Source organism: Lolium rigidum, chromosome 2, assembly GCF_022539505.1.
Source record: "Lolium rigidum isolate FL_2022 chromosome 2, APGP_CSIRO_Lrig_0.1, whole genome shotgun sequence".
Taxonomy (NCBI): domain Eukaryota; kingdom Viridiplantae; phylum Streptophyta; class Magnoliopsida; order Poales; family Poaceae; genus Lolium; species Lolium rigidum.
Window position 1 is genome coordinate 100,413,228 of NC_061509.1, and position 15,774 is coordinate 100,429,001.

Consider the following 15,774-nt stretch of genomic DNA (forward strand, 5'->3'; position numbering starts at 1 on the left):
ATTGATGCAAATTGGACGTATCAAGATGCGTGTGCTGGATCCTATGGTGGGAACTGGGCGGTCGCGTCGTTGAATTTCCGCCATGTGTCCTAGGTAAAAAAAGGGGTGAAAATGAAGCGGCGGTAACCTAACTGCATGGATCCAAGTTACCCGGGGAAGATTCGCTTTATCGAAAATTTTGCGCGGGAAATGAGGAAGTCATGTATGGTATGAGGCGTAGATTCCGCAAAGTTACTATTACAGAGGAACCAATGATTTCCGGTTGATTGAAGTCGGAAACGATGAAGTTTTGGAAGCTCTTCAAGATTCTCTCTGGATCCAAACAAGAAGCTAGGTAGAGGAATGGTGAATCTCGAAGAACTTCGGGGGCTACTGTGATGGGTATACTTCATGGGTTTTGCCAACGACATGGTCTAGATCCGGCAAGCCCGGGTGGCCCATAGATGGTGGTGCTGGCTTATGGCCCACCGGGCGGCCCAGTTGTTTTTGATAAAATATGGAAGAAGTCCAGCCCAGGAACAGGAGCCGGATCCTTACCGACCTATGCCAGGAGTCAGATCCATGAATAGACCGGATCCATGACGCCAAGATAGATCTAGGTGGATTATTGACGTGCACGACAATGTATATTCTGTAGTTAGGCATCTTGTATTCCGTCTAGGACTCTCCGTAGAAACCCTAGATCCTGGCGCCCCCTAGACGCACAACCAAAACTCATTGTAACAACGCGAAAGCACCCAGATAATTCCAGACAAGCAACAGTAGGCCCTGTCCTTAAGCAGGTGTTCCGAAGCTGGGTAAATTGCGTACCACTGTCCCGAGGACTCTCCGCCCAATATCCCCTACTTCTTGTCCCCTCCGTGAGGATCCCTCCTCCGAGATACCGTCGAATAGGCAACAACAACGTCGTCTTCTGTTATTTTGTGATCCAAATTAATATACTAAAGGGAGTCTAACTTCTGACGAGCGGAGCGAGGCCTGTTGCCGGTAGGCTTGGGCCGGTACGAATCGATGCTACCACCTATATATACCTCTTGTAAGCCGCCGGCTAGGGTTTATCATATTATAAGATAATCCACGGCGTTTGTAAACACCTCCCAATATAGTGAATTAAGTTTTGCTAGCTGGCGTCCGTGGTTTTTTTTTCCTCTTTGTTGGAGGGGTTTTTCACGTTAAAGTCTTGTGTCTCCGCTATGTTTTCTTTCTCGTTCTTCGTTATTTGCTTGTCGCATTTATAACATCTTCAACACCATCTAGATCGCGATCAAATATGGCTTCACGAGAACCACAGACAGAAACAAACCCTGGACGAGAGAATCGGTGGAATAAACCCTCGATCCCTCCTGCGATCTTAAACCAATCAGATCCCCAACCTTCATGGGTTTGAAACATGATCGAAAACGAAAACCCTAGTCGCCTAGGTCATATAGAACTATAGAAGAGCTTCTCTCTTTGGTCCTTCTGGTACATTGTGTACACAAATATATATCAAGTGGGCTTTTACGAGATATAAATGACCTATGTTGTTGAATTTAGTAGAAATACTAATAGAGGTTCAGTTGGTTGATGAACCAGGCAGATTCTCATGGCCTTTTACCACCTCTGGGGTGCTTTTAGTTAAGTCTAAGTATGTTGACTTCTCATGAGTGGTCATACGATATTTTTGCAAAAATACCTTTGAAAACTAAAGATGCCACTTATGATTAAGATTTTTATGTGGTTCCTTAATAGAAAGGTTATTCTAACCAAAGACAATTTAGCAAAAAAAAAATTGTCATGGGTGTACGACATGTGTTTTCTATATTGCTCAAGAATTTGTTTATCATCTTTTTATTCCATGTCCTTTTACTAGATGTGTGTGGAGAGTTTTTTGTTTCACATTTAATATCCCACCGCCTACAAATGTAAACAATTTATTTGGAAACTGGCTTAATGGGATTGAACCTTCTGTTATGGCAAGAACTCGAATGGGAGTTTGCGCAATTGTTTGGGCAATATGGAATTATCGCAACGAAGTGGTTTTTAACAAGACAACGGTTCCAAATTTTGTGTAGGTTATCTAAAGGGCTTTGCATTGGCTCCGCATTTGGTCTTTCCTTCTTCCTACGAAGCAGCGGGAACATATGGACTCTAGTTGCACTCGAATAATGGCGGTCATTTGAGCTATCTTCGACTAGGGTGATTGGCGCCAACCTCTTAGAATCCAAGATGTTTCGACACCTTTCATTTTCTCCATTTTGTTGGTCAATCCCCGTTGCCAATCTATGCAATCCTTGAGTTGTAATACATTTTAATACTATTACTTTGCAGTACAGCCGTGTGCATCATTTTGATGAAGAGGCCCGGGCTACGCTCCCCTATTAAAAGAAGAATATATATGAAATACAAATTGAAGGTAATTAGGTGGTATCGGTCTCATTCTGTATACATCTTACAAGTTAATAAAACAATTATATACAACCAATTAAACACGAGCAATACTGTGTGATGCTCATAACGCCCTAACTGATCAACTTATACATGTATATACACAAGTGGTGCTTAATTAATAAATGCTATCAAGCACCACACACCAATACATTATATTCAGCCATTTCCATTCTAAATTGGTCTCATAGTGATCACTTGAACTGCAATTTGCTCGCGAATGTCTGTCCAAACTTCCATCCGCCCGTCACAACATTGTTGAACTCGATCGTCTGCCCATCCGTGATAGTAATTCTAAACGAGAGCATTTTCCCGGTAAGATAGCTTCCAGACTGCCAATTTGCGCCCCAGTTACGGGACATGGACAACCAGTCGTTCGAATCGGAGCTTTTGATATCCATGGACTTGATCGAACCAGCGCCTACGACGTTCATCACAATGACTACGTTGAAGTAATCGTGACCAACCATCCTGAACCGCACCCCGCCCTTCCTCACGCATGGAACCCTGTCCAATTGCAGAAATATAAAACAACTAGTTGCTTGATCGGATTTGTCGATCAAATCCATTTTATGGAATTGAATAGAGAAATATTATATATATACATATTATTATTTGTACTCTGTAATAGTGACCAAAAAAGAATAACTGATCGATGTGTAGGTACCTCTGGTACATGACGGGGATGATGCCACCCTTATAGACGCCGATCTTCTCCCACGCCGGCTGCGCCATGTCAAAGTGCGGCCTCGGCAGGTTGCACCATCCGCCGTTCTCGTTCGGGAGCGCGTCGTTAGGCGGGCAGAGGTTCGTGGCCGTGATCGTCACCGTGACTCCGGGTTTGCAGAAGGCTGGGTCCGCCCGCTTGCGGTCGCAGGCGATCTTGTAGCATTGCCCGCACGAGGCGCCGTCGTCGAACAGCACCGTGCTCAGCGCCGCCGTCCGCGTTCCATATCCCGCCGAGTAGAGGTTGTCGTACCCGCACGCTCCGCCTAAGTTTCGCAAATGCTTTTAGCGCGCAACACGATATACGTAGAACTGAATTTGCATATGAAGAGTGTGTTATAGGGAGCTAGTAGCTAGTTACCCATGGTGCCAGCGGCGTCGGCGCCGCCGTAGAACGTCGCGTTCGCCCTCAGCCACTTGATCGGTGCGTTCTCCGCGGCCACGGCCAGCCCACAGCAGGCGAGCATGAGCAACGCCATTGCGATAGCTGGAGCTGGCGTCATACCTGTATCTGTTGATGGAGAATGCCCCTGTAAATCTGAAGAACTTAGCTGTACCGTAGTAGGTGAACTTCTTTCTAGAAACTGTGAGTTCTTGCTTATGTGCTTGTTCGTGTGCTTGACTGGCTGTGTGATGATCTTGTGATTTTCTCTCTGTGTGTGTATATATATCTTTACTATTCCGATCGCAGGAGGGAGGGGACTCAGCAAAGGTCCCATCGCGAGCACATGTGCAGCCGCACCATGGCTTACGGCCGAATCCGACGATTATATGTACGCGCAGACACGTATGGTCTATATTTGTATCACTATTTAACTATCGTTGCTTGACTGACAGATCTTCTAGCTAGAGATGCACTATTTGCTTGACTCTTTCTGAAGAAATGGCCGGCGTTTTATAATTTCCAATTAAGTTTGCTTGCCATTCTCACTTTCCGGGAGGATATTTGCTTTTGGTTTAATTTTTCTGACGGCTAGCTTTGGGATTAATTCCCAGGCTTGTGTGCGCATCCCCTCTCTACGAAAGAATGTCGTTTCATAGGTTTCTTGAATCATACGGGTCATCTTGCACTGCACCTGGTCCTTAACATCGACGGCGCCCATCAGCATGTAATGATTAGACCCTGAAGAAACATTGGGTTATCGTCAAGATCGAGAGATCTATATAGATAGAGCCGAGTTCATCGTGCCATCAGGATGCATGATCTATCGTATATCGTCTATTTAAGTAATTCATCAGTCATCGGAGCTGGCAGCATAATTTTTTTCGATGAACAACAATATATTGCTATTAAGTTGATACTAGGTTATTCCCGCGCCTATCATAAACATCAAGACCTAGTGACACATCGAGTATACATGCAACCAAATTATTACATAGAGAAATACGAAGGACGAGGCTCACTCCACAGAGAATTAAGGTTGATGCTGGGTGAAAGATGATCTGCTTGACAAGGTAAAAGTTCATGTAAAGAGACATCCATACATTGATGTTGGTGATGAGCAAGAGTGAGTAAGAAAATCGGTTACCACATACAAGTGGAAGATATTTAACAAGATGAAAAACATGTCTAATCCAAAGTTCAAGATTGGCCATGTGTCTCCAATGTTAGTGAGCGGGGACAGGCCAAATCCATGTATTGTGTTAGGGATAGAGTTCAGAACTTCAGATTACAAAGAAGAGGAACAACATCATATTTGAGGCACATTGTAGTGAAGTTTATTCCGGGAAAATTACTGCTTCCAAAGATTGTAGTACAAGGTGCATTGTAGTGTTCAATTTAGTAGATGATCACACATGTGAGAGAGTTTGCTAATATTCCCATCATCCAAGGCCTAATAACTTGGTATAACCATCGATAAATCACTCTCTTGAGCTTTCTGATATTGGGGTTTAACCACCATCTGGAATACAATTAACTGGCATTCAACCATATTCGAGATATGCTTGATGTGTTTTAGCTTTCTGAAGCTCTCATAGCCTTCGTCTCGGGTCCTTAAGTACCTCTTTGTCCCAAGCATGCAATGCCTTGTGAACCTCATCCGTATGCTAGCTCACTCAAACGTGCGTCAGTGTGAAGAAACTCAACCTTCTCCCACATTGTTTAGATCATCGCTTCTACCGATTCCTCATAGAACTAGCGGGCCTCAAATCTCATGGGCCATTTCTCATGCACTGTTAATTCCATCATTTAGCTAAGTATTGATCAAAATCAACATGTGAAAATATCACCAGTGATCCCCATATCCTCCATATTACAATCACTTACTGCATCTCTAAACGCCTACGTACAATGTTGAGGCCTTGCATTCCCCCATTGCTTCTCAGCTCCGTAGTGGATCTCATTGAAATCCCCTCGCATGACCCACGATAAGTCAACCGCAGCATGCAATGAACTCATATTCTCCCGCGTCAAATGTTTCTTATCACCACTAGGCTCCCCATATAAACCAGTGATATGCCCCCCCCCCCCCCCCCCTCACTATGTTCGTTCATGCAAATGCCAATGAAGTTAGAAAATACTTACTTTGATGTAACCTTTTTTAGAAAAACATGAGGCCTCGATCGGCTCGGCTTTATATATAAGCCCCACACGGCAACGAAACAAAGTCTATTATAACTCACACAAACATGCTCATAAGGTCTAACCCACTCAGGTCAAAGTCACGAAGGCACGCGTACATCCATCATAGAAGTAAAACATGTAAGGTATTACAAAGTAGATCCCCTAAGCGGGTCGAATGATGAGGACATCCCAACCGAACTACTACCTCCGTCATTGCAAGATGAAGACGATGTTGCTGTGAAGCTCAAGTTCAATGAAGTTAGGATTGGACCTATGACAAGAGCTCGTGCGAAGCTACTAAAACAACAAGTGAACTTGTTCTTAAACGATACTTTGATTGATGAAAATTGTATACTACATAAGTCCTTTGACTTGTGTATGATCAGGTACGAGGATAAAGGAAGCATCACACGAGGAGGAGGAGAACAGCTGGACATGGCGATGGACATGAAGACACCCCATGGACGCGCGAGGGAGGAGAGGGAGGCATGCGCGAATGAGGGAGAAGAAGTCCAGGTCGGCGCAACGCCCAGCGCAACCGCCCGCCACGCCGGCCGGTCCGGCCCCACGCCCGGTCATGCCGGCTCCAACGCCGGAAGAGCCCGGCACCCGCCGGCTCCTGCGCCGGTGCCATACGGATGGGTATGCTGAGAGCCCCGCCCCTTGGCCCGGAGGCAGCCCGGTCCCTGGTCGGGTCCAAACCGGACCATCCGGCCCCTGGCCCGGTCGACCGGTCCCCAGGCCGGCTGTGTCCGAGTCAGTCTCGAACAGATCCTGATCTGGGTCGGTTATTTTTGTTATTTTACGAATTTTGGTCGTCCTGAACCCCTATATAAGTGCCCAGAACGCCCCCAAATTAGTTTTAGACCACGTTTAGGATAAACCCTAGTTCATAGTTGATTGCTCTGCAACTCTATTGAATCTATACACCAATTCGCATCGATCTGGTGTTTTGCTACTAAAAGTTTTGTGTGATCTGCTGTTCCATTGGGAATTAGACGGTTGCAATTTACCACTTCATGGTCGGCGGCTACGTGTGCAATTGTGTGGAGTTGCGAATATCTTGCAGGGTTGAGACTTGAGAGTTGTTGCATTGGCGACAGGAATTAATCGAGAGACTTCGTCGGCGTCATACAAGTTATCTCCACCTCCTCATCATGTTATCTCCGCTGTGTTCATCGTGTGTTCATCACCACCACCGTGCTTACTGAGAAGATCGGGCAACCCCTTATCATCTTAGTATCAGATTTCAGCGTTTCCTCGGTAAGCCATCCACAATCCACCCCATAATTGAGTTGTGAGTGTTTTCCTATACAGAAAAAGCCAAAAATATTAGGGTTATGGTTTGCCATAGCCTTAGATTGCATCAATTTCGAGTTTTAGTTGCTTTTCGTAGTTGTTTTTGCGTAACTTTTTCTTCCATCTAGTAGATTGTTAGGGTTTGTGTTTTCTCTATCATCTAGTTTTCGTTTTTGTTGCTCCGAGTCCACATAGCGTACAGTTTGCTTGTTCCCAATCATAGACACAGCCTTTCGATATACGTGACTAGGAAATTTCCCAAAAGAGACTAGTTTTACCGCTCGACAGGTTGCTCATTAGGTTTTTGGTGCTTTGCGATTTCTGTTGGCCGTGTTACAAAGAGTAGAGTCATAAAATAAATAGAAAAGAGAAAATAGAAAAGAAGCAAAAGAGCTACATAGCTGCATGTGTGATAAAAAGAAAAATCAAAAAAAGTGAAGTGCTAGTAAGATCAAGTGAAGGCCTAGTTTACTTTTATGCACATGTAGTTGAGCAATATTGTACCTGTTTCGTTGAGCTTTGCTAGTGTCTCTCGAGTGCATTGCAACCTATTCATCCATATAGTTGCATTGCCACATTTATCGCCTTGTGTGAGTATCATTGGTTGTTCTACGGTCAGTGCTAGAGCTTGTTATTGGTGCAAATAGGTAGCCTACCTATAGTCCCACATATATCCTGCTTTGTCGTGTGATTGTTCTTATACCCTTGATATTCGTTTCGCTACATCAGTGCACTAGTTGTCAATCCAAGTGGTAACCAATACTAATTCACTTTGGAGCGGTAAGATTTACCTTTTCTTATCAGTTTTGAGTGAGTTGTGAGAGTACCACCACAAATTTTTGTTTTAGTGCACTAACCTACTAACCATGTCTTCTAGTGATGCTAAACTTGTTAATCAGAAATAGAAGGATGGAGCTGATATTGTTTCTTGGAGGGAGTATGAAGCTCTTCGTAACGAGATGCGACGTGAATTCAGCGAACAAGGCCAAGGACTTAATGATGACATTGAGAAGGTCACCAAGAAGCTTGACACTACTAGTGAGACCGTCAATACACTTCAAGAACAAGTGACGGATATTCAGCGCTCTCTTCAAGCGTTGCAGTTAGTTATTGTGAACCTGACCCAACAACAACAACAACAACAACATGAAATGGGGACAGTGCTCATGACGATTTTGAAGAAGAGCCCGCTGCTGAAGACGTTGGTGTTGGTCGTGGTGTTGGACGTGGTGCCCGTGGTCGTGGTTTTGTCCCCGTCGGAGCAGCTCGCCGTGTCCCTCCACAACCGCAAGACAATGGTTTGGGTAAGCCAAAATTCTCAATCCCCAAATTTGAAGGAGGTCCTGATGTTGAAGAATAACTCACATGGGTGCTGAAAATTGAGAAGTTATGGCGCCTTCATGACTATACTGAAGATAGGAAGATTAAGCTTGCTTCCTCAGAATTTGATGGCTATGCATTGCGTTGGTGGAATGGAGTTACACGTGCTCGTCAAGAAGATGGAGAGGTGCCAGTTCTTACATGGCGCGAGATGAAGGTAATTATGCAAGCTCGTTTTGTTCCCATTAATTATTTGTGATCTATATATATATGATAAGTTGACCTTCTTGAAACAAGGTGTTCTGACGGTTGATGCTTATTTCACGGAGATGGATATGCTTATGCAACGTGGTCGTGTCCGTGAGTCACTTGAGATAACAATGCAGTGCTTTCTTCATGGTTTGAAGTATAATATCAAGGGCATTGTTTGACATCACCGTTACACCAATATGAATGAGCTGCTACATCATGCAAGAGAAGCTGAAGCACAGTTAGCGGAAGAAGGGCAAATCAAAGGGCGTGCTACGGGAGCCGGGCGCTACACGCCTCGGGCGCCCCCATCTACGGCGCCGGCACCATCGACGCGTCCAGCACCTTTTTATACTTCGTCTAGCAAGCCGGTCTCCAATGTGTCCAACACAAAGAAGTCTGAACCTGCTGCAAGTGGAAGTGGTTCTAGCATGTCTACGGCACGCAATCGTGATATGCTTTGTCATACATGTGGTGGCAAGCGTCACTTCAAGAGAGATTGTCCTAACCGCAAGGAGATGATTATTAATGAGGACAATGAGTATGAGATTGGAGATGATGCTGATCCGGATGCTCCAGAAGATGATGATTATGACAGTGATGGTGTAGATGCTTATTCTTCTGAAGCTCACACTATTGTTGTGTCACAGCGTGCTCTTAATGTGCAGACAAGTGCATCTACTCAGCGCTGCAATTTGTTCCAAACAAAGGCACTAGTTGGTCTTGATAAAGCTTACAAGGCCATTATTGATGGCGGGAGTTGTCGCAATCTAGCAAGCAAAGAGTTGTGTGCCAAGCTGAAACTGAAGTATCTACCACACCCGCATCCATATTATATTCAGTGGTTGAGTGATAATGGTGATATGAAGGTAAACCACATGGTGCGTGTTGATTTTGAGATTGGACCGTATAAGGATTCCATTGATTTTGATGTGGTTCCTATGACGGTGTGTCACCTACTATTGGGTCGGCCATGGCTCTATGACCGTTTTCTGCAACATAATGGCCGCACCAATACATATTACTTGGAGTTCAAGGGCAAGAAAATTAACTTGCAGCCTATGTCACCACAGCAAATTGTCAATAAATCTCGTAGAAAGTTGAAGTGAACTTGGAGGATGCATCCATAGATAGGCGAGAGAATTGTAATACCGTGAGTGATATAACAAAAAGTGAGAGAGTGAATTCCTTAGTGCTATTAGCCACCAAAGAGGATATGAGATAATTTAGTGAGGATCCTACAGCTATGCCTCTTGTGCTCATGTACAAGGGTGAGGTTTTGGTTTCTAACGATATGACCCCTATTTCTCTTGGTGTTTCTCATGTTTTGCAGGAATTCAGCGACATGTTTCCAGAGGAGGTGCCTGCAGGATTGCCACCATTGCGTGGTATTGAGCATCAAATTGACTTGATCCGCGACGCCTCGGTGCCCAATAGGGCGCCATACAGGACGAACCCGGAAGAGACGAAGGAGATACAGAAGCAAGTACAACCTCTACTCAACAAAGGTTATATTTGCATAAGCCTAAATCCTTGTGTTGTTCATGTTATTTTAGTTCCTAAGAAATATGGTACATGGCGCATGTGTGTAGATTGTAGAGCGATAAACAACATTACTATTCGATATCTTCATCCTATTCCCCTTTTAGAGGATATGCTAGATGAATTGAGTGGTGCTGCTGTTTTCTCTAAAATTGATTTGCGTAGTGGTTATCATCAAATTAGGATGAAAGAGGGAGATGAATGGAAAACAACGTTTAAAACAAAATTTGGTTTATATGAGTGGTTAGTGATGCCTTTTGGTTTAACTAATGCACCTAAAACTTTCATGAGACTGGTTTACCATGTTTTGCGTGATTTTATTGGTAAGTTTGTGGTTGTGTACTTTGATGACATATTAATTTAAAGCCGCAATGAATCCGATCATACTATGCATATTCGACATGTTTTGCAAGTGTTGCGTGATAATAAACTCTATGGTAATCTTGAGAAGTGCACATTTTGCAAAGATAAGATCATATTTCTGGATTATGTTGTCTCTCAGCATGGAGTAGAGGTAGATTCATCTAAGATTGAGCAATTCAAAATTGTCCTACTCCCATGAATGTGAGTCAAGTAAGAAGTTTTCATGGTCTTGCTGGATTTTATAGAAGATTTGTGCCCAATTTTAGTACTATTGCTGCACCTTTGAATGAATTGACTAAAAAATGTGTTGTTTTTGAGTGGGGCGCAGCCCAAGATCATGCTTTTGATGAACTGAAACGTATGTTGACTTCTGCACCATTGCTTGCACTTCCTGATTTCAATAAGCAATTTGAGATTGAATGTGATGCTAGTGGTATTGAAATTGATGGTGTGTTGATGCAAGAGGGTCGCCCAATTGCATATTTTTCTGAGAAACTTTCTGGTGCTAAGTTGAACTATCCTATCTATGATGAAGAATTGTACGCTTAAATTAGAGTTCTTGATGTTTGGCAACATTATTTGTGGCCAAAAGAATTTATCATACATTATGATCATGAAGTTTTGAAATATCTGAAAGCTCAATCTAACTTGCATCGGCGTCTTGCTAAGTGGGTTGAGTTTTCATTGAGTCTTTTCCATACATTATTAAGAATAAGAAGGGAAAAGATAATATTGTTGCTGATGCTCTATCTAGGAAAAATATGCTGTTAACTCAACTTGATGTTAAAATTCCTGGATTAGAGATTATATGTGATTTATATGCTACTGATCATGATTTCACTGAACCATATCACTTGTGTGCTATTGGTAAAGCAAGGGAAAAATATCACATACATGACGGGTTCTTGTTTAGAGCTAAGAAACTATGTGTTCCAGAATCGCCTGTGCGTTTGCTCTTATTGCAGGAATCACATGCTGGAGGTTTGTGATGCGTGTAGTTGACACGTCCGTTGGGAACCCCAAGAGGAAGGTGTGATGCGCACAGCAGCAAGTTTCCCTCAGTAAGAAACCAAGGTTTATCGAACCAGTAGGAGTCAAGAAGCACGTTGAAGGTTGATGGCGGCGGAGTGTAGTGCGGCGTAACACCAGGGATTCCGGCGCCAACGTGGAACCTGCACAACACAATCAAAGTAATTTGCCCCAACGTAATAGTGAGGTTGTCAATCTCACCGGCTTGCTGTAAACAAAGGATTAAACGTATTGTGTGGAAGATGATGATTGTTTGCGAAGAACAGTAAAGAACAATTACAGTAGATTGTATTTCAGATGTAAAGAATAGGACCGGGGTCCACAGTTCACTAGTGGTGTCTCTCCCATAAGATAAACAGATGTTGGGTGAACAAATTACGGTTGGGCAATTGACAAATAAAGAAGGCATAACAATGCACATACATATATCATGATGAGTACTATGAGATTTAATCGGGGCATTACGACAATGTACATAGACCGCTATCAGGCATGCATCTATGCCTAAAAAGTCCACTTTCGGGTTATCATCCGAACCCCTTCCAGTATTAAGTTGCAAACAACAGATAATTGCATTAAGTATGGTGCGAAATGTAATCAACACAAATATCCTTAGACAAAGCATCGATGTTTTATCCCTAGTGGCAACATCACATCCACAACCTTAGAACTTTCTGTCACTGTCCCAGATTTAATGGAGGCATGAACCCACTATCGTGTTGGAGATATGCCCAAGAGGCAATAATAAAGTGGTTATTATATATCTTATGTTTATGATAAATGTTTATATACCATGCTATAATTGTATTAACCGAAACATTGATACATGTGTGATATGTAAACAACAAAGAGTCCCTAGTATGCCTCTTAACTAGCTTGTTGATTAATGGATGATTAGTTTCATAATCATGAACATTGGATGTTATTAATAACAAGGTTATATCATTGTATGAATGATGTAATGGATACACCCAATTAAGCGTAGCATAAGATCTCGTCATTAAGTTATTTGCTATAAGCTTTCGATACATAGTTACCTAGTCCTTATGACCATGAGATCATGTAAATCACTTATACCGGAAAGGTACTTTGATTACACCAAACGCCACTGCGTAAATGGGTGGTTATAAAGGTGGGATTAAGTATCCAGAAAAGTATGAGTTGAGGCATATGGATCAACAGTGGGATTTGTCCATCCCGATGACGGATAGATATACTCTGGGCCCTCTCGGTGGAATGTCGTCTAATGTCTTGCAAGCATATGAATAAGTTCATAAGAGACCACATACCACGGTACGAGTAAAGAGTACTTGTCGGGAGACGAGGTTGAACAAGGTATAGAGTGATACCGAAGATCAAACCTCGGACAAGTAAAATATCGTGAGACAAAGGGAATTGGTATTGTATGTGAATGGTTCATTCGATCACTAAAGTCATCGTTGAATATGTGGGAGCCATTATGGATCTCCAGATCCCGCTATTGGTTATTGGTCGGAGTGAGTACTCAACCATGTCCGCATAGTTCACGAACCGTAGGGTGACACACTTAAAGTTGGATGTTGAAATGGTAGTATTTGAATATGGAATGGAGTTCGAATATATGTTCGGAGTCCCGGATGAGATCCCGGACATCACGAGGAGTTCCGGAATGGTCGGGAGAATAAGATTCATATATAGGATGTCATTTTATGTGAATTAAAATGTCGCGGAAGGTTCTATGGAAGGTTCTAGAAGGTTCTAGAAAAGTCCGGAAGAAACCACCAAGGAAGGTGGAGTCCACATGGGACTCCACCTCCATGGCCGGCCAACCCTAGTGGGGGAGGAGTCCCAAGTGGACTCCCCCTTAGGGGGCCGGCCACCCCCATGGGAGGTGGAACTCCCACCTTGGTGGGAGTCCTAAGCTTAGCTAGGTTTCCCCCTCCTATGGAAGGTTTTTGGTTCGGGTCTTATTCGAAGACTTGGACACCACCTCTTGGGGTTCCACCTATATAATGAGGGCCAAAGGGGAGGGGGCCGGCCACCTCAAACACCACCAAGGTGGCCGCACCCCATAGTGGCCGGCGCCCCCCTCTCCCCAAACCCTAGCCGCCCCTGCTCCTCCACTTCCCGCACGCTTAGCGAAGCTCCGCCGGACTTCTCCACCACCACCGACACCACGCCGTCGTGCTTTGTCGGATTCAAGAGGAGCTACTACTTCCGCTGCCCTTGGAGCGGGGAGGTGGACGTCGTCTTCATCAACAACCGAACGTGTGACCGAGTACGGAGGTGCTGCCCGTTCATGGCGCCGGAACCAATCGTGATCAAGATCTTCTACGCGCTTTTGCAAGCGGCAAGTGAACGTATACCGCAGCAACAAGAGCCTCATCTTGTAGGCTTTGGAATCTCTTCAAGGGCGAGACTCGATACCCCCTCGTTGCTACCGTCTTCTAGATTGCATCTTGGCTTGGATTGCGTGTTCGCGGTAGGAAAATTTTTGTTTTCTATGCAACGTTATCCTACGGTGGTATCGAGCCGTGTCTATGCATAGATGGTTGCACGAGTAGAACACAATGGTTTTGTGGGCGTTGATGCTCTTGTTATCTTTAGTTGAGTACTTTGCATCTTTATGGCATAGTGGGATGAAGCGGCTCGGACTAACTTTACATGACCGCGTTCATGAGACTTGTTCCTCGTTCGACATGCAACTTGTATTGCATAAGAGGCTTTGCGGGTGTCTGTCTCTCCTACTATAGTAAAGATTCAATTTACTCTTCTATTGACAACATTAGTATCAACGTTGTGGTTCATGTTCGTAGGTAGATTAGATCTATATCGAAAACCCTAAACCACGTAAAATATGCAAACCAAATTAGAGAGCGTCTAACTTGTTTTGCGGGGTTTGGTGATGTGATATGGCCATAATATGATGATGAATATGTATGAGATGATCATTATTGTATTGTGGCAACCGGCGAGAACCTTATGGTTGTCTTTAAATTTCATGTTGAGTAGTATATCAAAGTAGTTGTAATAGTTGCTACATGGAGGACAATCATGAAGACGGCGCCATTGACCTTGGTGCTTCGCCGACGATGATGGAGATCATGCACGAAGATGATGGAGATCATGTCCGTGCTTTGGAGATGAAGATCAAAGGCGCAAAGACAAAAGGGCCATATCATATCACATATGAACTGCATGTGATGTTAATCCTTTTATGCATCTTATTTTGCTTAGATCGCGACGGTAGCATTATAAGATGATCCCTCACTAAAATCTCAAGATAATAAAGTGTTCATCCTTAGTAGCACCGTTATCAAGTCTTGTCGTTTCGAAGCATCTCGTGATGATCGGGTGTGATAGATTCAATAAGTACATACAACGGGTGCAAGACAGTTTTGCACATGCGGATACTAAGGTGGCCTTGACGAGCCTAGCATGTACGGACATGGTCTCGGAACACATGATACCGAAAGGTAGAGCATGAATCATATGATTGATATGATGAACACTTTGAGTGTTCGCCATTGAAATCACACCTTTTCTCGTGATGATCGGGTTTAGGTGCGGTGGATTTGGTTCGTATGATCACTAAGACAATGCGAGGGATATTGTTTTGAGTGGGAGTTCACCTAGATTTTTAATTATGTTGAATTAAAATTTGAACTCAATTTGTCATAAACTTAGTCTAAACTATTGCAAATATATGTTGTAGAGATGGCGTCCCCAATCAATTTTAACCGGTTCTAGAGAAAGAAAAACTTAAGTGCAACGGTAGCAACTTCACTAGACTTGGTTTCGTCATGTGAGGATCTTCCTCTACGGCGGAAATCGCAATATGTGCTTGATGCACCGCTAGGTGACCCTCCTGCGAGCTGAAACCGATGAAGTAAAAGCTGTTTACGAGACTCGGAAAACTCGGTACTCTCAAGTTCGGTGTGCCATCTGTGCGATGCGGAATCCGATCTTCAAAAACGTTTTGAGTACCACGATCCTCATGAGTTGATGAATGAGCTGAAAGCTATTTTGAGACTCATGCGGCCGTGGAATGCTATGAAGCATCGAAACATTTCTTCGGTTGTATGATGGAAGAAGGCAGCTCCATTAGTGAGCACATGCTCGCCATGACCGGGCATGCGAAGAAACTCGGTGACTTGGGAATAGTGATTCCTAACGGCTGGGGATTAATCGTGTCCTTCAATCAACTGCCACCAAGTTACAAGAACTTTGTGATGAACTACAATATGCGAGAACATGAACAAGGAGTTACACGA

General features: G+C 43.7%; 1 protein-coding gene across 1 annotated transcript; it reads right to left on the reverse strand.

The window, feature by feature from the left end:
• Positions 1–2,621: 2,621 nt before the first annotated feature.
• LOC124686995 (expansin-A24-like) lies at positions 2,622–3,656 on the reverse strand. The gene is made up of 3 exons (XM_047220851.1): positions 3,515–3,656; positions 3,095–3,419; positions 2,622–2,934 (listed from the first exon to the last, which is right to left on the reverse strand). Exons 1-3 carry the CDS (start codon positions 3,654–3,656, stop codon positions 2,622–2,624), a joined length of 780 nt encoding a protein of 259 aa, XP_047076807.1.
• Between the last annotated feature and the right edge of the window lie 12,118 nt (positions 3,657–15,774).